The sequence below is a fragment of the Sorex araneus genome, chromosome 6 (genome assembly GCF_027595985.1).
Source record: "Sorex araneus isolate mSorAra2 chromosome 6, mSorAra2.pri, whole genome shotgun sequence".
Classification (NCBI taxonomy): domain Eukaryota; kingdom Metazoa; phylum Chordata; class Mammalia; order Eulipotyphla; family Soricidae; genus Sorex; species Sorex araneus.
The window spans coordinates 73,986,690-74,014,215 of record NC_073307.1 but is presented as its reverse complement, the minus strand read 5'-3'; the positions used below and the strand labels follow the sequence as shown (position 1 = coordinate 74,014,215).

The 27,526-nt window shown below is 41.7% G+C and overlaps 1 protein-coding gene across 1 annotated transcript in view; it reads right to left on the bottom strand.

Annotated features, from left to right (window-relative positions):
• Positions 1-27,308, bottom strand: part of DNAH9 (dynein axonemal heavy chain 9) — a 570,390-nt gene extending 543,082 nt beyond the window's left edge. Inside the window, exons 1-3 of the mRNA XM_055143580.1 lie at positions 26,892-27,308; positions 13,762-13,958; positions 9,667-9,825 (exon numbers count right to left, since the gene is read on the bottom strand). Coding sequence (XP_054999555.1) covers positions 9,667-9,825; positions 13,762-13,958; positions 26,892-27,308 — 773 coding nt within the window. The remainder of the gene's footprint in view (positions 1-9,666; positions 9,826-13,761; positions 13,959-26,891) is intronic.
• Between the last annotated feature and the right edge of the window lie 218 nt (positions 27,309-27,526).

Sequence of the window (27,526 nt, the reverse complement as noted above, 5' to 3'; positions counted from 1 at the left end):
AGATTTACTCATCTTTGTGCTCTTGTTTCCCTCATACAAAGTTCGAGAACCCATCCCTTCACCAGTGCCCACTCTCTACCACCAGTAAACCCAGCATCCCTCCTACCCTCCCCAATACCATCTCCCCCACCCCACCCCGCCACCATGGCAGGGTATTCCCTTTTGTTCTCTCTCTAACTAGGTGTTGCGGTTCACAATAAAGGTGTTGAGTGGCCACTGTGTTCAGTCTCTAGTCTACATTCAGCCCGCATCACCCTTCCCCCGCATGGCCTCTGACCGCATTATACTTGGTGATCCCTTCTCTCAGTTGCCCTCTCCCCAGAGTGTGAGGCCAGCCTCCAAGCCATGGAGTCAGCCTCCTGGTACTTATTTCTACTAATCTTGGGTGTTAGTCTCCTACTCTGTTATTCTATATTCCACAGATGAGTGCAATCTTTCTATGTCTGTCTCTCTCTTTCTGGCTCATTTCACTTAGCATGATTCTTTCCCTGCCGATCCACTTATATGCAAAATTCATGACCTCCTTTATTCTAATAGCTGCATAGTATTCCATTGTATAGATGTACCAAAGTTTCTTCAACCAGTCATGTGCTCTAGGGCACTCGGGTTTTTTCCAGATTCTGGCTATTGTAAACAGTGCTGCGATGAACATATAAGTGCAGATGTCATTTCGACTATACTTTTTTGCTCCTCTAGGATATATTCCCAGCAGTGGTATTGCTGGGTCAAATGGGAGCTCAATTTCTAGTTTTTTGAGAGTCGTCCATATTGTTTTCCAAAAGGGCTGAACCAGTCGGCATTCCCACCAGCAGTGTAGATGGGTCCCATTCTCCCCACATCCTCTCCAACAGCGGTGGCTTTTGTTCTTTTGGATGTGTGCTAGTCTCTGTGGTGTGAGGTGGTATCTCATGGTTGTTTTGATCTGCATCTCCCTAATGATTAGTGATGTAGAGCACTTTTTCATGTGCCTTTTGGCCATTCGTATCTCTTCCTTGGAAAGTTTCTGTCATTTCTTCACCCCATTTTCTGATGGGGTTGGATGTTTTCTTCTTGTAGAGTTTAACCAGTGCTTTATATACCATTGATATTAACCCCTTATCTGATGGGTATTGTGCAAACATCCTTTCCCATTCTATAGATAGTCTTTGTATACTGGTCACTGTATCTTTTGCGGTGCAGAAGCTTTTTAGTTTCATGTAGTCCCATTTGTTGATCTCTGATTCCACTTGATTGGCCAGTGCATGTCATCTTTGAAGATACCTTTATCTTCAATATTGTGGAGGGTTTTGCCGACCTTGTCTTCAATGTACCCTATGGTTTGTGGTCTGATGTTGAGGTCTTTAATCCATTTTGATCTGACTTTTGTGCATGGTGTCAGGTCGAGGTCTAAGCCCATTCTTTTGCATGTGGTTGTCCAGTTGTGCCAGCACCATTTGTTAAAGAGGCTTTCCTGGCTCCACTTCACGTCTCTTGCTCCCTTATCAAAGATTAGATGATCATACATTTGGGGTTGTGTGTGGGGATATTCCACCCTGTTCCATTGGTCTGTGGCTCTGCCTTTGTTCCAGTACCATGCTGTTTTAATTGTTACCGCTTTGTAGTAAAGTTTGAGGTTGGGGAGGGTGATGCCTCCCATCATCTTTTTCCCAAGAATTGTTTCAGCTATCCGTGGGTGTTTGTTATTCCATATGAATTTTAGGATTGCTTGATCCGTTCCTTTGAAGAAAGTCATAAGTATCCTTATAGGGATCACGTTGAATCTGTATAATGCTTTGGGAATATTGCCATTTTGACAATATTGATTCTCCCTATCCACGAGCAGGGTATATGTTTCCATTTCCTCATGTCCTCTTTTATTTCATGGAGTAACGTTTTATTGTTTTCTTTGTAGAGGTCTTTTACTTCCTTGGTTAAGCTGACTCTGAAGTACTTGATTTTCTGGGGCACGATTGTGAATGGGATTGCTTTTTTCGTGTCCCTTTCCTCTGCCTCATTGTTTGTGCATAGGAAGGCCATGGATTTTTGAGTATTGATTTTGTAGCCTGCAACTTTACTTTATAAGTCTATTATTCCTAAGAGTTTCTTATTAGAGGCTTTAGGCTTCTCTAGATATAGTATCATATCGTCTGCAAATAGTGAGAGTTTGTTTTCTTCCTTTCCTATCTGGATGCCCTTAATCTCTTTTTCTTATCTAATAGCTATCACAAGTACTTCCAGTACTATATTGAAGAGAAGTGGTGAGAGTGGTCATCCTTGTCTTCTGCCTAATCTTAGAGGAAAGGCCCTTAGTTTTTCCCCATTGTGGATAATGCTTGCCGTAGGCTTGTGGTAGATGGCTTCGACTATCTTGGGGAAAGTTCCTCCAAACCCCATTTTGGTGAGGGTTTTCATCATGAACCGATGTTGGATCTTGTCAAATGCTTTCTCTGCATCTATTGATATGATCATATGGTTTTTATCTTTACTTTTGTTGATATGATGGATTATGTTGATTGATTTCCGAATGTTAAACCATCCTTGCATCCTTGGGGTGAATCCCACTTGGTCATGGTGTATGATCTTCTTGATAAGTTGTTGGATTCTATTTGCTAGTATTTTGTTGAGGATCTTCGCATCGATGTTCATCAGGGATATTGGTCTATAATTTTCTTTCTTAATGGTGTCTTTGTTTGTTTTTGGTATTAGGTAGATGTGTGCTTCATAGAAAATGTTTGGGAGAGTTCCTGTTTTTTCAATTTCCTGGAAAAGCTTGAGGAAAACTGGCAACAGGTCTTCTTTGAATGTTTGGAAGAATTCAACAGTGAATCCATCTGGGCCTGGGCTTTTGTTTTTGGGAAGATTTTTGATTACAGTTTCAATTTCCCTAACATTAATGGGTCTATTCAGGTATCCCAAGTCCTCTTTGTTCAGTCTTGGGAGATTGTAGGAGTCAAGGAATTCATCCATTTCTTTTAGGTTCTCTTGTTTTGTGGTGTATAGACCTTCCAAGTAGTCTCTAATGATCTTTTGAATCTCACCCGTTTCTGTTATGATGTCCCCCTTTTCATTTCTGATTCGATTTATTAGGGTTCTCTCTCTCTCTTTCTTTGTGAGTCTTGCTAGTGGTTTATCAATCTTATTTATTTTCTCGAAGAACCAGCTCTTTGTTTCATTGATCTTTTGGATTGTTTTTTTGGTTTCAATGTCATTAATTTCTGCTCTAATTTTTATTATTTCTTTCCTTCGGTCTGGTTTGAGTTCCTTTTTCTGATCCTTTTCTAAGGTCTTGAGCCGTGAAGTTAAGTTCTCTATGTGGGCCCTTTCTTCCTTCCTGAGGAATGGTTGGAGAGCTATAAATTTTCCCCTTAACACGGCTTTAGCTGCATCCCATATGTTTTGGTAGCTCGTGTCCTCATTTTCATTTGTTTCTAAGTATTTTTTTATTTCTTCTTTGATAAGAAAGTGATTATTAAAAAAAATTTCCTTCCCCAACTGTGCCACAGAAAATCAAGTACCTTGGAATCAGCTTAACTAAGGAGGTAAAGGACCTGTACAAAGAAAACTATAAAACGACACTTCTCTCACGAAGCTAGCCAGGTGTGACCCCTAAGGTGCAGAGCCAGGAGTACATCCTGAGAACTGCCAGCTGTGACCCGAAAACAACAACAACAAAGCCCAAGGGTAGCTTAGCAGAGGGAGGATTCTAGGAAAGCTGGGGTTCCATGGTGGCTTAGCAGAGGGAGGATTCTAGGAAAGCTGGGGTTCCATGGTGGCCGCATTAACTGAAATGAGAAATGTCATGAGTTGAGGACTCACTTAAGGAAATAAAGTCCTTCCCTGATCAGTCACGTGGTACAGGGAGGCTGTGTCTATGTGAAAGGGAGGATAGAGGAGAGGGGGAGAATATCTTTCTAAAGGGGTCAAAAGTCATGTGAAATTGGAGCCAGAGACCCTAGTACAGCAGGTAGGGGAAAAAAAAAAAACGACGCTTCTTCAGGAATTAAAGAGAAGGCTGTGACTTCCGGACTTTCGGGGTTAGAAGCCTGAGTGACATAGTCTGAGTGGGTCCAGGACTCTGCACGTGTGCGGCCTCTAGGCAGTACCTCATCCCTGACTGTTGATGCAATCTCAAGATTGTGAATTCCGTACCTCCCAGGTTAGAAGCCCAAGGGGTGTGCTCTCCCAAGTAGTAGCTGCTCACGTGGCCACCAGTTAAATTTCCTCCCTCATATTCCATTAGAACTACAAATTAGCACTAGGGCTGGTGCACCAACCAGATTCCACCACTAGTCCAGTAGCTGCTCCACCAATCTACGTTCCTTCAAAACACAAAAGCAACTGTGAGCAGACTCAAACTGCAAATATCACAATGATAAAGCAACACAGAAACCCTTCAGGTTTAGTGAGAGAAAAAGCTAGCCCAGGGGACCCAACAAGTAATAATGAGCTATGTACCCTTCTCTCTGATAAAGAATTTATAATGGAACTATGCAAAATTCCTTAGAATTTAGGCCTATTTCTAACACCCGGCACAAAAGTCAGATCAAAATGAATCAAAGGCCTCAATATCAGACCTGAACCATAAGGCTCATGGAGGAAAATATGGGCAGAACCCTTCACACTGAAGCTAAAGGCATCTTAAAAGATGAAATACCACTACCCAAGAATGTGAAAGCCAAGATAAACAAATGGGACTATATTAAACTCAAAAGCTTTTGCACCTCAAAAGAAACAGTGACCAAGATGAAAAGACAGCCCACAGATTGGGAAAACATATTTACCGAATACCCATCAGATAAGATGATAATATCAAAGATTTACAAGCTACTGGTAAAACTTTAGCACTGTAGCACTATAGTCCCATTGTTCATCGATTTGCTCAAGCGGGCACCTGTAACATCTCCATTATGAGACTTGTTGTTACTGTTTTTGTCATATCAAATACACCATGGGTAGCTTGCCAAGCTCTGCCGTGCAGGCGTGATACTCGGTAGCTTGCCGGGCTTTCCAAGAGGGGCAGAGGAATCAAACCAGGGTCAGCTGCATGCAAGGCAAACGCCCTACCCACTGTGCTATCAAACATCCAACCCCATCAAAAACTGGGGAGAAGAAATGAAGAGAAACATCCTCAAAGAAGAAATATAAATGACCAAAATATATATCAAAAAATACTCTACATAGCTAATCATCAGGGAGATGCAAACCATAACAATGAGATATCATCATACACCAGAGACTGGCATACATCAAAAAGAAAAAGAACATTCAGTTCTGGTATGGATGTGGGGAGATAGGGACTCTCCTTAATGTTGGTGGGAATGTAGACTGGTTCAACCATTCTGGAGAATAATATGGGCATTCTTCAAAAACCTTCAAAAAATTGAGTTTCATACAACCCTGCAATACCCAACCCTGCAATACCCAAAAAACACACTACAGAAATTACATCTGCACTTCTGTGTTTATCAAAGCACTACTCACAATACCCAAAATCTGGAAACAACCCATGTGTCCGAGATCTAATGATTGGTTAAAAAAAACTATGGTACATCTACTCAATGCAGCAGTTAGGAAAAATAAAAGTTATGAAATCCTCTTATAAATGGATAGACATGGAAAGTATCATGCTGAGTGAAATGAGTGAAAAGAAGGACAGACATAGAATGACTGCACTCATGTGTGGAATATTTAAAAAAAAATATATATATATATATATATATGAGACTAATACCTAAGAACAGTAGAAACAAGGGTAAGGAGAATTAGTCTACAGTTGGAAAACTGCCTCAAATGCTGGGAAAGAAAGCAACTGAAACAAAGAAGGGAACATTATGACAAAGATAGCCGGAAATGTTCACTCTGGATAGGAACAGAGTGCTGAAAGGAGGCAAAGGAACAAACAGGATAACCTCTAGGTATCTGTGCTGCAGACCATAGTGCCCAGAATGGGAGTGGTGGTGGGGGCAGTGGGGGGAGAAAGAAAGGGAGAGAAGTGCCTGCCATAGAATCAAAGACGCAGGCGAGTAGGGGTGGGGTGGGAGGAAAACTGGGGTCATTGGTGGTGGGAAATGGACACTGGTGGAGGTATGGATGTTGGATCATTTATGACTGAAACCTGATCATGAATAGCTTTGTAAATATGTATCTCACAAGACTCAAATAAAAATAATTAATTAAAAGAGACAGGAGGTAGTGCAGACATATCCCCTGCTCATGAATTGGGTGAATTAGTTTTGTCAAAATGGCAATATTCCAAAGAATTACAGATTCAATATGGCCCCTTTTAGGATACCCATAACATTTTTCAAAAAAATAGGTCAAACACTCCTGAAATTCATATGGAACAATAAACCCCCACAAATAGCTAAAGCAATCCTTGAGGAAAAGAGATGGGAGGCATCACCCTCCCCAACTTCAAACAAATTAACACAGCATGGTATTGGCATAAAGACAGATCTGCATAAAAATGGAAGAGAGCTGAATAACATGACATAGACCCTCCAATATATGATCACTTAATCTTTGATAAGGGAACAAGAAATATGAAGTAGAGCAAGGAAAAGCTTTTTAACAAGTAAGTGGTGCTGGGAAAACTGGACATTTATATGTGAAAAAATGAACTCAGACCTCTATCTAATTCCATGAACAAAGGTCAGATCAAAATGGATTAAAGACCTCAATATCAGATATAAATACATAAAGTACATGGAAGGTAAAACTATCCATAGCACTGAAGCTAAAGGCATCTTCAAAGATGAAACACCATTGACCAAGCAAGTAGAAGTAATGATAAACAAATGTGACTACATGAAACTTAAGAAGCGTCCGCACCTCAAATGGAATAGTGACTAAAATGCAAAGACAGCCTATGGAATGGGAAAATATATTCATCCAACACCGATCTGATAAAGGATTAATATAAAAGATATACAAAGCACTGTAGAACTTTGCAAGGAAAACACATCCAACCCTATCCTAAAATGAAGAGAATAGAAACTGTCTCAAAAAAGAAATTCAAATGGTCAAAAGGCACATGACAAAATGCTCTACACTGCTAATCACCAGGGAAATGCAAATCAACAACAAGGTATCTTCCCACTCTACAGTCTGGCACACATCCATATAATAATAATAATAATAATAATAATAATAATAATAATAATAATAATAATAATAACCAGTGCTAACGCAGAAGTGGGGAGAAAGAAAGGGACTCTTATTCATTGTTGATGGATATGCCGACTGGTCCAGCCCTTTTGGGAAACAATATAAACATTCCTCAAAAAACTCGAAATTGAGCTTCCATTTGACCCACAATATCACTTCTTGGAATATATCCTAGGGTCCCAAAAGCACACAGTAGGAACTCCATCTGCAATTCTATATTCATTGCTGCACTATTCACAATAGCCAGTATCTGGAAACAGCCTGAGTACCCAAGAAAAGACATCTGAATAAGGGAACTATGGCACATCTACAGAGTGGAATACTAAACAGCTGTTAGGAAAAATTAGGTCATGAAATTTGCCTATAAATGGATGGACATAGAGCGTGAAATGAGTCAGAAGGAGAGGGGCAGATATCGCATGGCTCCATTCATTTGTGGAATATAAAAAAATAGTATGAGACTAATATCAGAGGCCAAGAAATACAGGCGCCAGGAGGACTGGTCAATGGTTGGAATCTACCACAGGTTTGTGGGGACAGACGGTAGATAAGATAGAGAAGAGACCAGGATGACAATAATGCTGGAAATGATCACTCTGCAAAAGAACTGAGTGTTGAAAGTAGGTAAAGGGATATACATGATGACTTTCAGTATCTGTATTGCAAGCCACAATTCCCAAAGGAGGGAGACAGACAAACAGACATACAGGAAAAATGCCTGCCACAGAGGCAGGCTGGGGGAGACATGGAGTTGGGGTTTGGTGGGAGGGAAACTGGTGTCATTGGTGCTGGGAAAACACGGGCAGAGGAATGGGTGTTGGAACACTGTATGACTGAAACCCAAAGGTATGTAATGGTCTATCTCACAGTGGTTTAATTAAAAAAAAAAAAGTAAGCCTTAAACATCTGCCCCCTTTTCATTAAAGGAGTGATTAGTTCCATGACGAATAGGAGGAAAAACAGGTGGAGAAAAAGTGAGAATGACGAAGCCAGTGCAGCTAACTAGGCCTTGATCCCCAGCACCACATATGTCCCCCCAACTCCCACCAAGAGTTATTCCTTAGCACAGAGCCAGTGGTAAGCCCTGACCACCACAGCTGTATGTGACCACCAAAAAACCAAATACAAAAAAGAAAAAGGGTGAGTGAGCAGGAACAGAAACAATCATTAAATCTTTCTGGAACCGTGGAGTATAGTTGATTGCTTCTAGCCCTAGTACTGATAGAGAACTTCACTGTATCACTGTCATCCCATTGATCATCTATTTACTCAAGTGGGCACCAGTGACGTCTCCATTCATCCCAGCCCTGAGATTTTAGCAACCTCTCCTTATTCATCTTTCCCAATGATTGGAGGCTTTCAGGGTCAGGAGAATGAGACCTGTTATTGTTACTGTTTTTGGCATATCGAATACGCCATGGGGAGCTAGCCAGGCACTGTTGTGTGGGCAGGATACTCTCAGTAGCTTGCCGGGCTGATTGGCCACCCTCGGATTGGCCACAAAAATAAATAAATAAATAAATAAACAAACAATAGATAGATAGATAGATAGATAGATAGATAGATAGATAGATAGATAGATAGATAGATAGAAAGAATAAATTAACAAATTGTCCTGTTTCTGGGACAAACCTGACAATGTTCAGGGGCTACCCCTGGCTCTGTGCTTGGGGGTTGCTCCCGATGGTAATGGGGGTCATGTAATGCCAGGGGTTGAGCCAGGGTCAATGTAGGCAAGGCTTAGATTCTTTTACTTTTCTTTTTTTGCGTTTTGGGTCACACCCGGCAATGCTAAGGGGTTACTCCTGGATCTACACTCAGGAATCACTCCTGGTGGTGCTCAGGGGACCCTATGGGATGCTGGGAATCGAACCAGGGTTGGCCACGTGCCAGGTAAACACCCTACCCACTGTGCTATCGCTCCAGCCCCAGAGAACTTAGACTCTTGCAGTAAATTTCTTTCAAAAATAAAATTCACTTTTCTCCACCTAAAATAAGTCGGTGCATAATAGCTTGACTATCCAAGGAGAAGCAACAGACAAGTATAAGAAATAATAATCTGGATTGGAATGATGGGCAGTGGGTATGGAGATGGCCTTGCACGTGGCCAACATGGTTCAACTCCCAGAGGTCAGATGGTCCCCTGAGTCCCACTAGGAGTGGTCAGGGAGCAGAGAGCCAGTAGTGACCCTGAATGCCACTGGATGTGGTGGTAAGACCAAAATAAATACATGAAAATTAAAATACTAGTCAATTAAGTCTACATTTATTTTAAAAAATGCTCTTTAAAGATATGTCAGAGCATATACTAATTACAGCCCAAGAAACAAATGAGGACTATTGAACTGTGAGAAAATGTGCAGTTCACAGTGCATAGAAAAACTGTGTTGATGTACAGGATGCTCAGCTGTCCTCCCCAGGAGTGGTGAGAGTACTTGGAAGGGAGCACTGGACTCTGCGTGGCTGCCCCAGGTGTTTCTGTGTAAGACATTTACTCCCCGAACCTGATCTCACACTTACCTGTTTTTCCAGAACTCCAGTTCCACCTTTGGCGTGGGGTTCTCACCTTTCAGGAGTAGCTGGAAAGACTGTCTCTTTAGCACGACCTGAATTTGGTGACTCCACTGGATCACTGCAGATTCAATGGCATAGATGACTGCATTGTCTGTGGAATCCAAGCTGAGAAGAATGGGAATAATTCACCTCTAGGCATCCCCAGAAACAGAATCTCAACAACTTGTGTTTGAAAAGACAAATGAGTAGACAAAGAAGACTAAGGGGCCTCTTTCTAGGCAAAATTCATCATATTTATTCACGTGTATTTATTATATATAAAACAATGTCTGTACATAAAGCTGCATCCAACAAAACTGTACACACATACTAAACATTCATGGATCTACAAATATTACAAAAACTAGATTAAATATTTTGAATCCTATCATCTGTCAGTGCACTGTCTAGAACACATTTGTCAAGCTCCTAATTTAGCAAAGCAGTGCATTCTCAACTTTTTTAGGAGAAAGCTTGTCCTTTTTAAAAAGTTTTTTGTATTAATTTTAGACAGCCTACTTAGTACAATAGCTAGGATATGATACAACCCAAACACCCAACTACAGAAGAATGGATCAAGAAGTTGCAGTATATATGCAAAATGGAATACTATGCAGCTCTAAGAACGAACAATTTGCAGCAACAGGATGGAACTAGAACATGTTGAGTGAGGAGAGAGGAAATGGATAGATACAGAATGAATTTGCTCCCATGTGGGACTTAAATCTACACAACAAGATAGTAACAAAGGTCTGAAGGCAACACAGTTGGAGAACTGACTCACACAATTGGGTTGCAGGGAGAGAGTCGGAAAGGCAGGGCAGTTGGGATGTTTGGGAGATGGGAGTGAGTACACTGGTGATGGGTGTAATGCTGGAATTGTAAGAAACCACTAAAATAGTGTACACCACAGGATATCAATCAATAAAAAAATTAAAATAAATAAATTTTAGGTAGTATAAATTGAGATACTGTTAATGACAGGGCTTCATGCATACAATGTCCCAACACCACACCTTCCACCACCAGTGATCTCTGCCCTCCACCATTGTCTCAGCCCCTGCCCCCAATACCCAATTACTCTACCCCGACATTCTGGCAAACTTAGTTACATAGACCAGTTTGTCTTTACGATGACCACATCTACCTTCCTGGAATTTCCTTATTGTAGTCTAAATTCTGACCCCTGAAAGCTTTGTAATTTTCCACATGGTGATTCAATAAAAGAATAAATTAATTTTTTAAAAACTCAGATAATTAAAATAAATCTTTCACGTTTTTCATGCCAGAGAGATATCTTCACTTAATCAAATTAAATTGTTATTTGCTAAACAGTGATATGCACAAATGATAATGTAAGGAATTGAAGGAGTTTACCTCCCTAAAATATCTAGTCTAGGAAGTCATTGAAATTTAACTAACAAAAAAATCATAACAATGTTTATTTATGTAAATATATATGTTTCATACGTTACATATAAAACGTATTATAGCACTGTTGTCCCATTGTTCATCAATTTGCTTAAACAGGCACCAGTAACGTCTCCATTGTGAGACTTGTTACTGTTTTTGGCATATCGAATATGCCACAGGTAGCTTGCCAGGCTCTGCCGTTGAACATATTATATATGTGTATATTTATGTTGGATGTTGGGTGTTAAAATACAAAAGGAATCAGGAAAAAGACATTTGAACTTTTTGTTTAACTTGTCATTAAATCCAGTGATTTACAGCTAACTGGGAAATTATTTCACACTAAATATACGGCAAAGTACTTTAGCACTTCTACCTCAAAGTTATTCTTCAGAGCAAATCATATATCCTTCACATGTAATGATAGTAATACTTTAGCAAATTCCTGACATCATGGCAGACTTCACTTATGTTGAAAAGTAACCTGTTCCCACATGTAAATGAGCATGCTGGTAGTCTTGTACCTGTCAGGTCAGGTATTTGGAAACTTTCATTTCTTATCTATTTTTAGTTTTTGGTTTTGGGCAACACTTAGTGGTAGTAAGCCCAGGGCTTAGTATTAGCTCTTCACTCAAGGATCACTCTAGGATCGTATGGAGTATTTGGGGGAATATATGGGGTATCAGGGATTGAATCTGCGTTGGCCACATGCAATGCAAATGTGCTACCTGGTGCACTATTTCTCCAGCCCAATTTTCTCATCTTGTTTTACTGAAGTCATACCACTTTTTATCATGTTCTTTTTTTTTAATGGAAGTCATACCACTTTTTACCATGTAAGTTTTTACCATGACCTCCTTCACCCAGATTATCCATAAAGATAATATTTTTAATATATTTTGGAAATAAACAGGCTTTGCATTTTGAGTATTAAGGCAAATACCCTATCTCAAGGTTCTCTAATTTTGTCATAATACCCACTATACTAAGTACTACTATATTTATTAAGTACTGTTTTAAGTGTTTTATTAATGTTAATTTCATAGGAATCCTGAAGTATGTGGCAGGTACCAAACATTTTACAAATGAGAACACTGAAGCCAACTTCTCCCTAAGTCACCCAACTTATGACAAAACCTAGAACAAAGACAAATCCAAACTCTTTACATTAATTTCTGATACCTTTGCTCTTCATTCTCAGCAATGGAAAACAAATTATCAAATGCTTTCTTTTCAGCAAGTTGACTTTAGGGGGGAGAAATTCCAAATCAATAATAGTGAGTTTTTTGTTGAAATATTGAATGTAATCAAAGTGAAAGTAAAGTGAAATTTACCAGTTACACATGTGGGGTGGGGGCTGGGGAGGTGGGGGGGAGGGGGGAGCTATACTGTGATTCTTGGTGGTGGAATATGTGCACTGGTGAAGGGATGGGTGTTCGAGTATTGTATGACTGAGACTTAAACCTGAAAGCTTTATAACTTTCCACATGGTGATTAAATAAAAGATTAAACAAAAAAATTTCTGATACCTTTGCATCAGTGCCAATAAAACTTCATTAAGACACCCACTGAAATAATAAAATAAATTCTGACATAGTCCTCAATCCACTAATGTTGCTGTGTTGAATAGACAAAACTTTTCTTACTACCTTTAACAATGGCTCTAAAATACAAATATTATGGCGTTTTAATGTTTGCATTATAACAATTTTTCCATAAATATTTATTCCATAAAAGCATTTTCCCCTTCACCTTAAAATTTTTATCAGATGCTTCTTCTGCCCACCAAAAAACCAACAAAAAATTTCTGATATTAATATAATAATGCTTATAACTTAGGAACCTAACCTGACTTGAAAGAAAAAAAAAGTCTCATGATAGAAATGATGGTGGTGGGGCTGGAGGTCGAGTCCAAACATTAAGGTGCTTGTCTTGCATGTCACAGACCTGGATTCCATCTCTAACACTCTCGATAGGCCCCGAAGCAACACCAGAAGTTATCCCTGAGCACAGAGCTAGGAGTAAGCCTTGAACATAGTCAGATGTGGTCCCAAAAGAAAAAGATTAAAAAAATGAAACCGAGAAGGTTCATATAAAAGAGTATCAAGCAGAAGCTGGATAGTGGATATACTCCTGCAAAGGGAAGGGTGAGATTTTAAATGCACAGGAGGCTGTGCTGTCAAGAGCCACAAAGCAAGATTTGTTTTTACTTTGAATAAAGTACTCAGAATATTAAAAAGTATCTATCTACCAAGAGAGCAGGGTCTGGTACTAGAGTGTCATGAGAGTTAGTTCTATGGCATTATTGCTGAGTAAATGCTAGAAAGAGGTGTGACCGTCTCCAAGATTGGGTCTGGGTTTTTACCAATGATGAAACTATCCTGAAAACCAAAATATGGATATCAGTGTAACTACTTTAAGTTCTGAAATAATTCTTATTTTGGAAAAGGCAATGTTGCTGAGATAACCTTAAAAGTCTTTAGGCACTGGAGTGAGGGAAGCAATCAACACAAAACATATATGCCAGGATGTCGGGTTCAGAACAAGAGATGTGAAGAGTTGGGAACAAAAAAGCAGTAAGTCAAAGCATAAGAAACTGGTTATCTCCTATATCCCAGAGGCCCATACGGCCAGGTTCATGGTACTTACGGAGTCTCACTTTCAGAATTCATAAACTCCATTTTTTCTGAGCCTACTGGAAGAGGTAGCAAAGTTCTCCCCTTCACTTGCTCCAGAATAACCAGAAGATCACTCTGGAGGCGGCGAGCATGCCTCTGGACATCCTGGCACACCACCTGAGGCCAGCTCAGATTGTTCTTTTCATTGGCCAAGACAGGAATAACAACCTGGAACAGAAATGCACAGACGAGAATGGCAGGCATTCGACTTCTACGGCATTAGATGAATTGTTCTGGACAAAGGAAAGAAATCTATATGCAAACCTTTTCTGAGGCTGCTGTACTTGTAATGATATTAATACCCAAACTTATTTCTAAATAGGAGGTTCTCTTTCCTGGCTAGCCAAAGGAATGATTCAGACAATTCAACTATTTTCCCACAGATACCCAGAGATACTTCTCACACTTGATACTTAAAAGTTGCCTTCCATAGTCCCTGACTGATTATTCTTCTCTCAAATATAACTCCTGTGTGGCCCTGCATGTCACAGAGTTCTCACCTCTGAACTGGCATCATGTGTGACGATAAACAGCTGTCCATTTCATCTGTCCAGTGTCATGGTTTCAACCATCTCCATGACTCTAGATTGTAAACCTTTCTCTCAAAAACAGGGTGAATAGGAATAAATGAAAGTAAGGAGGAACTCTGCCTACTAGGTATGAGGGAACACTTTCTAAAAGTAAAGCAAAAGATCTTGAGTTTACAGAGTAAGGATTAATTTGTTTTGACCACCCCAACATAGTTCCTCTTCTTTCCGTCTTCATCCCAAGACCCAGAGGTAGATACACACACAGATCTGAGCAATTGAGAGTCAGATCAAAGCCTGTATATATTGAAGAAAAGTTTCCTTTTCTTAAACCATCTTGCACCACAGAGCAGTCAACACGAATAATAAAAAGTTTGCCGTTGGAGAAAGATCAGTGAGCTCCAGAATCAAGCTGCTCTTAAGCATATTTAGTTGAAACTGACTCATCCAGGATTTTCAATTTAAAAAGTAGTAATTAACAGACGCCTCTAGGGATCATTAACTGTTAAACTAATATAGAGAAAATACTAGAAAGCAAAAATGATATTCAGACAATGTGATAAGAAACTACTATGCAAATAATGAAAAAAAAATATGGACTCATTTATTTGCTACATTCTGTATATAATCAATAATCTGTGTGGCCATAAAACAGAATATATAGACACAACACAACAAATCTAATGGAGCTGTCTTGCCACATTTATTTTGGGAAAAAAAGCATTGAACTTAGACTTTACCAGAGGTGACAATGAATCAAGGAATAAAAGATAACAAATTGAGGTCTATTCATTCACATTAAGAAAGGACTATTTAGGGGGCTGGAGCAATAGCACAGTGGGTAGGGCGTTTGCCTTGCATGCGGCCAACCCAGGCTCAATTCCCAGCATCTCACATAGTCCCCCAAGCACCACCAGTAGTAATTTCTGAGTGCATGAGCCAGGAGTAACCCCTGTGCATCGCTGGGAGTGACCCAAAATGCAAAAAGAAAAAAAAAAGGACTATTTGGGTCCAAGAAGCCCTCTTAACATGGAAGAATGAATAGAAACTTTCTCAAGATCTCAAAAAAATCTTAAGTATCTACAGTCCTCTAGGAGTTTGGCATACAGGAAGCATTCAATAAATGTTCAGAGAGTGGGGCCGGAGCAATAGCACAGCGGGTAGGGCATTTGACTTGCACGCTGCCGTCCCGGGTTCGATCCCCGGCATCCCCCAACCACCGCCAGGAGTAATTCCTGAGTGCAAAGCCAGGAGTAACCCCTGAGCATAGCTGGGTGTGACCCAAAAAGAAAAAAAAATGTTCAGAGAATGAACGTAACATGTTTTCAGAAGAAATATTCACTGTATCACTGTCATCCCATTGCTCATCAATTTGTTCAAGCAGGCGCCAGTAACGTCTCTCATTGAGAGACTTATTGTTACTGTTTTTGGCATATTCAATACACACAGGTAGCTCGCCAGGTTCTGCCGTGCGGGCTCGATACTCTTGGTAGCTTGCCGGGCTCTCCAAGAGGGGCAGAGGAATCAAACTTGGGTCAGCCACGTAAAAGGCAAAAGCCCAACCGCTGTGCTATCGCTCCAGCCCAGAAGAAGAAATATTTAGGACTATATTTGGGAGGCTTTCTAGTGATAGAAAATAATGAATCTAAGTTCTCTATGAAATTTAACATACTAATTCACTGATTCAAGGAATATTTATTGATACCAGCTATGTGCTAACACTGTTAACATGCTAGGAAGATACAAGAGACACTGGCATTGGAACATTGTATGTCTGAAACTCTGTTATGGACAACTTTTTAAATCACATGCCTGCTTTTTTAAAAAGTCAATATAAAATAAGTGAAGCTGGAATAAGAGGGAACATGAAGATTTGACAGTGATAGGATTATGTATGTATGTATATTTCTATGAATGTTTTTTTATCTACTAAGATACATATTTTTTCTTTGAAATAAAAATATCTATAATATAAAGTTAAAAACTGTTATTATAAAAATGTCATATTCCTGGTCCTGGGAAGTTTAAATTCTAGAGAAGACAATCAACACACAAGTGCTGCAAAAATAAATAAAGCAAATGAATAAACAAGCAAAGGAAGCAAGCAAGGAGGAATGAAGGGTGGAGGGCTTGGGATTGTTGCGAATTGAGTGAATGGAGAGAGTCTTACTGAGAAGGTAACATTGAAACTTTGCCTGGGCAGGATGGGGCAGTGGTGTGCACACCCTCTTAAGACCTGTATTGCAGGAGAAGGAACAGCCATTGTAAAGTTAAATAAATAGGAGGTAAATCAAACAATCAGAAACTGGTTATCTTCTGGTCTGGGAACATGTTTGACAGAACTGAAAAGCAGTGTGGATGCCGGTGTAGCTAGTCTAGGCAGGCAAGAGGAATAAGAGAGAAAAAGTGTCAGCTTACAAATACCACTTGGATTTTAATTTTCACTCCCAAAGAGTCTGCTGGGAAACATGAAAGAGTCGACTACTAGTGGTTTAGGCCTATGAATTTAGAGGTTTCCGTGTTAATTTGTATGTTTCTCCCACCCCATTCGGCTCATGGATTTCAGCAGTATTGCAGTTTGTCAAAAAAGTACAACAAAGCAAGGGACATACAAATTTATATAAGAGAATGTCAATGATTCAACAGCATGCAAGCTGGGTAAGGGGGGGTGGGGGTAGCATGTGGATCTAGGGGTTCTTGATGGCTGGTAGCAAGACAGCAGGATTATTGGCTTCTTAAATCGAGACAGTTGATGGTAGAGTTATAGGTTTGTTTAAGTGGGGCAACTGAGATGGCTGAAACGAAAACTCACAAGTATGGTTAATAGTAATGCCATAGGAAGAGATGGCTAAGCTAGAGGAATAAGATCTCTGGGAGAAAAAGGTTCAAGGAGCACAGAGACCAGGTTATATTTTGTTGGAATATTTCCCCTTTTCCAGCTGCCTTCTGGAGTTTTGTCACAGAAACCTTTTGTCACAGAAACCTAGCTGATCTTTGACCCACAGATCTAAGGTGCTAGCCAGGCATGATTTGACTTTGTAGATTCCAGGCTCTGGCCCAGCCTAGTCTCTGGGATGTAAATTTCAGGTACTGTCTAGTTTGTAATTGACATGTAGATTTCTTGCTGCAGCCCAGCCTGGTCTTTGGGATGTAAATCCGAGTGCTTTCAGCCCAAAGAAGGCTTTGGTTTTGTTTTTGTATCTTCTTTGGGGGGGGGAGGGGGGGGCCTAGATTAAGGGCCTGCAGATACAAGAGAATTATGTTGCCTCAATGTTCTTCCAGTAAGATCTTTTGGTGCTTTTGGTGACCTCAATGTATTGCGCCCTTTGGAAGGGCCATGATCAATTAAAGGGGTTCGGAGAGAAGGTGAGGGGGCGGAAAGTGTGTAGAGGGCAGAAAGGTGTAGAGAGGTCGGGGAGAGTGTATAGAGGGAAGATTGGAATAAACTGCAAGTGAGACCAACCATCATGGCTCCGTTCCTTCCTTGGCCTGCCACCTCTTTGCCATCAACCTCCCCGGGGTGGGGGAAGTGGCTGGAGGCTACCGAACTCGGGTGGCGGGAGAGACAGCTGCTGCCCTAGGCCCTGTGCCTGGCTCGGTGCGGTGAGGCGTCCCTTTCCTCGCCCGCGCCCTTTCTTTTTATTTTTATATAATATTTCTTGGAAGAGTCACTTGTGTGACTAATGAAATGACCAAGTGTTGAAACAGAAATAATACTGAGAATGACACTTTAGGGGTTTATTGATTTACACCCATCACAGTGCTCCTGAAACACTCCCATTCCTCTGATTTATCTCTAACTTCTCCATTGTGCTCTGTTTGCTGTATCTGTTAATCACTATATCCCCAAATCACACCCTGTGACTCATAAAGTCAGATTCTTTTAAGGACTCTTTATTTTGTATTTGTAAGTGAAATATTGCTTTTCTCTTTCTTTAATATCCTTTCATAGTATAGAGCAATGTCCCTTTTTGTATAGACACAGAAAAGCAGCTAAAAGGCAGTTACAAAGTTTTTGTAACTTGGGAGTTAATTGACTCTGAATAATATTTACTCCTGGGCATCTGTCATATTTACTAGATTTAAGGCTCAGTTGCCCTTAGTTCCTAAGACCCCAAAAGGAAAGTCCCGATGAAGGATTCGATGGACCCAGGGCCAAGCATCATAATACTTACAATAAGTTAAGAGCACAGTCATGGACAAATTCTGTCATGAGCCAAAGAGGAGAGAGTAGACAAGGGCCCAGTTAGGGTTAAGAACTAATCTGGTCTGAGGACTGTCATCTGAGATATATAGCAAGATGTCCCTAGGAGAGCCACCCTATAAACTTAATATATCTCTTACTGTGTACATACAAAATGACTAGACAGATTATTAAAAAGTAAATTTAAGATGACCGTTTAAATAGTTATGGACTAAGAAAAGGAGAAATATGCCCTTAGATGAAATTATGTCCTTGAACAGATCTCCTAGCAGAATGGGATCTTTGTCTTGGAGTTTCCAGGAAGGAAGGACTTTTCATAAGGTGATTGTGCTACCTACCTATGTATAATTGCTACCCCCAACACTTGGTGATTGTGCTGTATAACTAAGGCTGTGAGACAGGGTGAGGGGGAAGACAATCCTAGACAAGTGGAAACTAGCTTGGGGGCAGACAGTGAGACCTAAGATTGGAATAAATGGCCATTGATCACCAACTAGCCTAGCCTCCATTTCTTCCTTTGACCACCGAATGCACACTGTGAATGCCCAAACATTTTGTAGAAACACACTTTTACAGTGGAGCTTTCTACCTACCCCATACCTCAGTCACCGAGTTTCTCATGCTTCTGGATATCCATAATTGTTCTGCTTTCTACTGACTATAGACTATAAGGAAGTAAACTAACAATTCACAAATGATAATGTGTTTCACAAAGATGAAAAAAGCAGAGTGGAAACAAAAAGTGGGGACTTTTATTTTACACGGAGGAAGCCATGACCCAACTCTGGGATGGAACAACTATCCTCCAAATACACTGGAGGTAGTGCCATCTCTGCATTTTATTCACTCAGACCTCCAAACTTTGAAAGATAGATTGGGCCCTGTTTATCCGAATCCTTCTGTGTTTGTTTCGACAGGGAAGGATAAGCATTGTTCTCAGAACACAGGATAATCTCCTCTGAACCCAATTAAATCTCTTTTTATCATATCAAGCATTAAGAAATGTGATCCTAATTTGGACTTCTTAAGAGATGGTTCAGACAGTTCACAGCCACAAAGCCATGACAGTTGTTAAAATACTGCAATATTTCCATAGCTACTACAAATTTTCATTTTGTAGTGCACCCTGAGAGAAACTCGATTGTCCAGAACCTTCTCTGCAATTTAATTTCCTCAAAATTTTCCTATAAATAAATCAAAAATACCTAATAAGTATTTGGTAGACTTCAGAATCTGATTTCATCACTGGGACTAAATATAGAAAAGTTTTACCTACTGTTACAGTGGAAGCAAAGGAAACACGCGGCTCTTAATAGATACTACCTGGGTGATGCATACAAGAGGTAATCTCATTGGGTTTTATCTAGGCGAACTGATAGTTGTTTTGTGTAACAAATCAGATCAATCCGTTTTCACACTACCTTAATATTGGGTATAAGCAATCAGACACAGGATCAGGAATCCATATGGCAAAAAGGCATGGGTTATACACTATTGCAAAATATAGTTGCTGAATTTGCTGTTCTGGAAGAGAAGGAAGCTAGGTGAGAAGCTGCCCTGAAAAGAAGCTATGCAGCTTCCGGACCCAGCCTGCTCCGTGGCCCTGAGCACCCCGGGCTTCCCTCCCCTCCGGACTGCAGGCCGAGTGGCCGGCACGCCGACCCCAAGCACCGCCGCCGTCCTATCTTCCCGCAAAGGTCTGTGACGCTCCCTCGACCCGCCCTTCCGGACCCAGCCTGCTCCGTGGCCCTGAGCACCCCGGGCTTCCCTCCCCTCCGGACTGCCGGCCACTTGGCCGGCACGCCACCCCCAGCACGTTGACCACTGTCGGGTTGTGGGAAAGGGGCGTGGCCTAACCACCAGGGGGCGTGGCCTAATAAAAGTGGGCGTGGCCTCACTGCCGGCAGCCAAAGCTCACGCGGCGGCAAGTAGTTTCCTCAACATACTATCCAAGACTAACATCTACCTATTCGCAAGCAGTAGGACAATAAAACACAAGACTTCACATAAGAACTGAAGGAAACATCTCAGTAGGAGACCAGGTTCTACAACCGGCAAGTAAAAAGCCAACCACTATTAACTGAGCCTATCCACAATCCTTTTTCGCAACAAAAGGAAACAGGGACACTCATCATCAAGGGCCCTCTTTCATATCACCACAAACAACATGAAGAAACAGCGAAAATCCCCATTGCAACCAGAGGACGATCAAAGGAGTCCGGAAACCTCAATGGGCGCTTCCTACAAACTTGACCTCTCTGAGAAAGAATTCAGAGTTGAAATCCTCAACATGTTCAATGAACTCAATGCAAAGATGGACAACTTCAAGGAAGACCTGGCGGAAACAATACAACAGACAGCCAACAAAATACGGGAAGAAATGAGAGCAGAAATAAAAAACCTTCAAAAAGAAATGAAGGATTCTGTACATGAAATCAAAAACTCTCTGACTGCCCTCAACAATAGGATGACTGCAGCCGAAGACAGAATCAGTATGCTTGAAGATGAGCTGCAAGAGGCCTACAGGCAACAACAAACCATGGCAAGAGACCTCAGAATAGCTCTAGCCAGAATCAGAGTCCTAGGGGATGAATTCAAGAGGAACAACATTAGAATCATTGGACTACCAGAACCACAGGGAACCAACCCCAACGAAAAAGACACAGTCAAACAAATCATTGCGGAAAACTTCCCACAGCTGGACAATGCAGGCATCCAGATTCAAGGCGCCCGAAGAGTGCCAGCTAAAAGAGATCCTAACAGAAAAACCCCAAGACATATCATAGTTACAATGATGGACATCTTCCAGAGAGACACAATACTCCAAGCAGCAAGGTCCAAGAAGGAAATAGCATACAAAGGAGCACCCCTTAGGCTCACAGCAGATCTATCAGAGGAAACCCTCCAAGCTCGAAGGCAATGGTGGGATATAGTGAAAAAACTCAATGAAATCAACGCTTCACCAAGAATACTTTATCCGGCTAAACTCTCATTCAAACTAGAAGGAACCATACACTACTTTGGGGATAAACAACAGCTCAGGAACTTCATAGACTCAAAACCAAACCTAAAAGAAGCACTAAAGGGGCTATTGTAAGACAAGAACAACCCCTACAAGCACAACAAACCCTTGCACAAAGACGGCACAAAATCCCATAACAATAATCTCCCTTAATGTCAATGGTCTGAATTCACCAATTAAGAGACACAGACTGGCAAAATGGATTCAGAGACTCAACCCAACATTCTATTGCCTGCAAGAAACACATCTGAATAGCCAGAACAAACAAAGACTCAAAGTCAAAGGATGGAAAACAATCCTGCAAGCAAACAACTCCCTCAAGAAAGCCGGAGTGGCTTTACTAGTATCAGACAACATAGACTTCAGGTTGAAAAAGATTAGCAGGGATAGTGAAGGCCACTTTTTATTAATCAAGGGATGTGTACATCAGGAAGAAATCACACTCCTAAATGTCTACGCACCCAATGAGGGACCAGCTAAATACCTACAACAGCTGCTAAGAGACCTCGAGAAGGACATCTCGAGCAACACAATAGTAGTTGGAGACTTCAACACCGCACTGTCTCCTCTGGACAGATCTAGAAGATTAAAACTCACCAATGAAATACTGGCTTTGAAGGAAGAAATAGAAGAGAGAGGGCTAATAGATCTATACAGGGCTTTATATCCCCAAAAAAAGGAATACACATTCTTTTCCAGTGCACATGGAACATTTTCCAGAATAGACCATGCGCTGGGCCACACAACATACCTCAACAGAATCAACAAGATAGACATTGTACCAGCTATCTTTTCAGACCATGATGCACTGAAGATAAAACTTAACTGTGGACAGATGCAGAAAACCAAATCAAACACCTGGAAATTAAATAGCTCGATATTGAACAATGAGTGGGTCAGGAAGGAAATCAAGGAAGAAATCAAAAGGTACCTAGAAACAAATGAGAATGAAGACACGAGCTACCAGAACCTGTGGGACGCAGCTAAAGCCGTTTTAAGGGGAAAATTTATACCTCTGCAAGCATATCTCAGGAAGGAAGAAAGGGCCCACATAAATAACTTGACTTCACAGCTCAAGACCTTAGAAAAAGACCAACAAAAGGAGCCAAAACCAGGCAGAAGGAAAGAGATAATAAAACTTAGAGCAGAAATTAATGACATCGAAACCCAAAAGACAATCCGGAAGATCAATGAAACCAAGAGCTGGTTCTTTGAGAAAATAAACAAGATTGATAAACCACTAGCAAGACTCACAAAGAAAGAGAGAGAGAGAACCCTTATAAGCCGAATCAGAAATGAAAAGGGGGACATCACAACAGAAACCAATGAAATTCAAAAGATCATCAGAGACTACTTTGAAAATCTCTATATGCCACGAAACAAGAGAATCTAGAAGAAATGGATAAATTCCTCGACTCCTATAATCTCCCAAGGCTGAACCAAGAAGACCTGGAGTACCTGAATAGTCCAATTAACATCAAGGAAATTGAAATGGTAATCAAGTCTCCCCAAAAACAAAAGCCCAGGTCCAGACGGATTCACTAGTGAGTTCTTCCAAACATTTAAAGAGGACCTTTTGCCAGTCCTTCTCAAGCTCTTCCAGGAAATTGAAGAAACAGAAACCCTCCCTAACAGTTTCTATGAGGCTCATATCTCCCTAATACCAAAAGCAAACAAAGATACCACAAAAAAAGAAAACTACTGGCCAATATCCATGATGAACACAGATGCAAAAATTCTCAACAAAATATTAGCAAATAGAATTCAACAACTCATCAAAAAGATCATACACCACGACCAAGTGGGATTCATCCCGGGGATGCAAGGATGGTTTAACATCCGGAAATCAATCAACATAATCCACCATATCAACAAAAGCAAAGATAAAAATCATATAATCATATCAATAGATGCAGAGAAAGCATTTGACAAGATCCAGCATCCGTTTATGATGAAAACACTAGCCAAAATAGGTATAGAAGGGACCTTCCTCAATATAGTCAAAGCCATTTATCACAAGCCTATGGCAAGCATTGTCCTCAATGGGGAAAAACTAAGAGCCTTCCCTCTGAGAACAAGGACGAGACAAGGATGCCCACTCTCTCCACTTCTGTTCAATATAGTACTGGAAGTACTTGCAATAGCGATTAGGCAAGAAAAAGACATTAAGGGCATTCAGGTAGGAAAGGAAGAAATCAAGCTCTCACTATTCGCAGATGATATGATACTATACTTAGAGAACCCTAAAACCTCTACCAAGAAACTCCTAGAAACAATAGACTCGTACAGTAAAGTTGCAGGCTATAGAATCAATACCCAAAAGTCCATGGCTTTCCTATATGCAAATAATGAGAGAGAAGAAAGTGACCTGAGAAAAGCAATCCCATTCACAATTGCGCCTCAAAAAATCAAATACCTCGGAATCAGCTTAACAAAGGAGGTAAAGGACTTGTATAATGAAAACTATAAAACACTACTTCAGGAAATAAAAGAGGACACGAGGAAATGGAAAGACATCCCCTGCTCATGGATTGGAAGAATTAATATTGTCAAAATGGCAATTCTCCCCAAAGCATTGTACAAATTCAATGCGATCCCTATAGGGATACTCTTGACATTCTTCAAAGAAATGGAGCAAGCGCTCCTGAAATTCATATGGAACAATAAGCCCCCACGAATAGCTAAAGCAATCCTTGGGAAAAAGAAAATGGGAGGAATCAACCTCCCCAACTTCCAACTCTACTACAAAGCGGTAGTCATTAAAACAGCATGGTACTGGAACAAAGGCAGAGCGGCAGACCAATGGAACAGGGTTGAATACTCTGACATACACCCCCAAATATATGATCATCTAATCTTTGATAAGGGAGCAAGAAATGTGAAGTGGAGCAAGGAAAGCATGTTTAACAAATTGTGCTGGCAAAACTGGACGGCTACATGCAAAAAAATGGGCTTAGACCTCCATCTATCACCATGTACAAGAATCAGATCAAACTGGATTAAAGACCTCAACATCAGACCAGAATCCCTAAGGTACATTGAAGATAATGTCGGCAAAACCCTCCACGACATTGAAGCCAAAGGTATCTTCAAAGCTGACACGCCACTGGCTAAGCTAGTGAAAACAAAGATAAATAAATGGGACTATCTCAAACTAAGAAGCTTCTGCAACTCAAAAGAAACAGTGACCAAAATACAAAGACAGTCTACAGAATGGGAAAGGATATTTATGCAGTACCCATCCGATAAAGGGTTGATAACAAGGATATACAATGCACTGGTTGAACTCCACAAGAAGAAAACTGCCAACCCGATCAAAAAATGGGCTGATGAAATGAACAGAAACTTTTCCAAAGGAGAAATCCGAATGGCTAAGAGGCACATGAGAAAATGTTCAACATCACTAATCATCAGGGAGATGCAGATCAAAACAACAATGAGATATCATCTCACACCACAGAGACTGGCCCACATCCCCAAAAACAAAAGCAACCGGTGTTGGCGTGGATGTGGGGAGAAAGGGACTCTCCTTCACTGCTGGTGGGAATGCCGACTGGTTCAGCCCTTTTGGAAAACAATATGGACGATTCTCAAAAAGTTAGAAATTGAGCTCCCATTTGACCCAGCAATACCACTCCTGGGAATATATCCCGGAGAGGCAAAAAGGTATAGTAGAGATGACATCTGCATTTCCATGTTCATTGCCGCTCTGTTCACAATAGCCACAATAAGGAAAAAACCAGAGTGCCCGAAAACAGATGATTGGCTAAAGAAACTCTGGTATATTTACACAATGGAATACTATGTAGCTGTCAGGAAACATGAAGTCATGAAATTTGCATACAAGTGGATCAACATGGAAAGTATCATGTTGAGTGAAATGAGTCAGAAAGAAAGAGACAGACATAGAAAGATTGCACTCATATGTGGAATATAATGTAACTAAGAACTACAAGTTGGCAACGGTGCAACTTCTGGCAGATATCTCTCTGGACTTAGTTACTAAAATACTAAATTACAGAAACCCAAAACTGAGAGGCCGCTAAGTGTGGTCACTCGACCTCACACTTCTTCATCCTCAGCAATGGAAAACAAATTACCTAATGCTTCCTTTTCAGCAGGTCTGACTTTAGGGGAGAGACTCTCCAAACAATAATAGTGAGTTTTATTGAAATATTGTATGCAATCAAAGTGAAAGTAAAGTGAAATTTATTAGTTACACAGGCGGGGGGGGGGGGGCTTAGGGTGGGGGGCTAGGGGCGTGGGGGGGTTTGGGGTGTGAGGGGGCGGGGTGGAGCTATACTGGGATTCTTGGTGGTGGAATATGAGCACTGGTGAAGGGATGGGTATTCGAGCATTGTATAACTGAGATTTAAACCTGAAAACTTTGTAACTTTGTAACTTTCCACAATAAAAAATTTAATAAAAAAAAAAAAAAAGAAAAAAAAGAAAAGAAGCTATGCAGGAGAGCTGCTGCCGGAGATGATGTTGAGGCAGAGAGAAGGCAGAGAGAAGGCCCTGATGTGGGAAGTTACTGATGGCGCCAAATATTTCTATTTTCTCCATGGCACCCATTACACAAATCATTGCACAACTAGTGCTTTGTTATACAGTGATTTATACAATATTCCTTCACAACCTGAAAGATCCGGGCACTTGGCCTGCAAAACTACACATAACAGTCTTGTAGTATAGATTTTTGTCAATCCAGAAGTATTTAAATTCGAAGGAATCTCTCCCAAGTACCCCTACTGAACTATGCATTGTGTTTTCCTCTACAGAGCCACTTAAAACATGCACTCCTCCGCTTATCAGAGATCCTGCTCCGTAAGTTCCAGGCAGACCTCTCCAGATCCTAGCTGGGCTTTCCCAGTCAGAGGTCCCAACACCTTCTTTTGGCTAACCTTTGGTTACATGGTTAGGGACGAATTAGATGAAATCAAAACGTGTTATTTTTAAACACTTCTCTAGAAATACTCTTCACGGCCTTTCACCTTCTCACCTCACTGAGCCCAAGTAAATACTCATTTGTACACTGCTTCCGCTCTTTCCTCCAGGAGGGACAAGGAGATGTCACCTTTAAAAAGGAGTCAGGATCTAGGCACTCTTGAGAGTCTAGCTTCCCCTGACTTCCGCCTGAAACCAGAGCGATTCCGACCCTACCCAACCCTTCCCATTCTCACTGCCCAGTCCCTGCTCTGGTCCCTCCCTCAGCACAGTCTCCTCTAGGACTCAGCTTCCTTCCTGGACCCCTCCCCGCTAGTGCACTCCCTCCAGCCTCTTCCTCCCCTATCTCGGTTTCTCCGGCCGGGACCCCCCGTGAGGCCCAGTCTCGGCGGCACCCTCACCTCCGAGAACAGTGCCGCCAGGTGCTCCAGGGGCGCCACGGGCAAGTCCCCGCAGACCACCGCGCCGCGCAGGCCGCGGGGCCCCGGCGGCTGCCCGCCAGTGCGCAGGAAGAAGAGCCCCTTGGCCCGCGGCGCGTCGCCCCCGGACCCCGCGTCCAGCCCGGCTTGAAGCGCGAGCCCCCCGGGCGCGGGGCGCACCGCCAGCAGCGGCCTGGGCCCAGGGCCCGCGCCCGCGCGCAGGAAGGAGCGCAGCAGCCGCTGCCCCTCGGCGGCCCCGGCGCAGCGCTCCCAGGCGCCCGCCGCCGGCCGCAGGCACAGCCCCACACGGGCCGCCAGGGCTCCGAGCCGCGGGTCCGGGCCCGCTTCTTCCTCGTCATCCGGCCCGGCAGGCGCCGTGCCTTCCACCCCGGCCGGCATCGCGCGTCCCAGGCTGCGGCGGTTTCCCGGGCGACGGGGACGCCGGCGCTGCGCCCGCCCCCGCCTCCCTCCTATTGGGTGCTGAGGCCGCACATTGGATATTGAGGCCTCCTATTGGATGTGCGTGTTGCATTCTGATGCCTCCTATTGGATACTTCTATTGGCTACTGATGCCTCCTATTGGATGCTGATGCCTCCTATTGGATGCTCCTATTGGA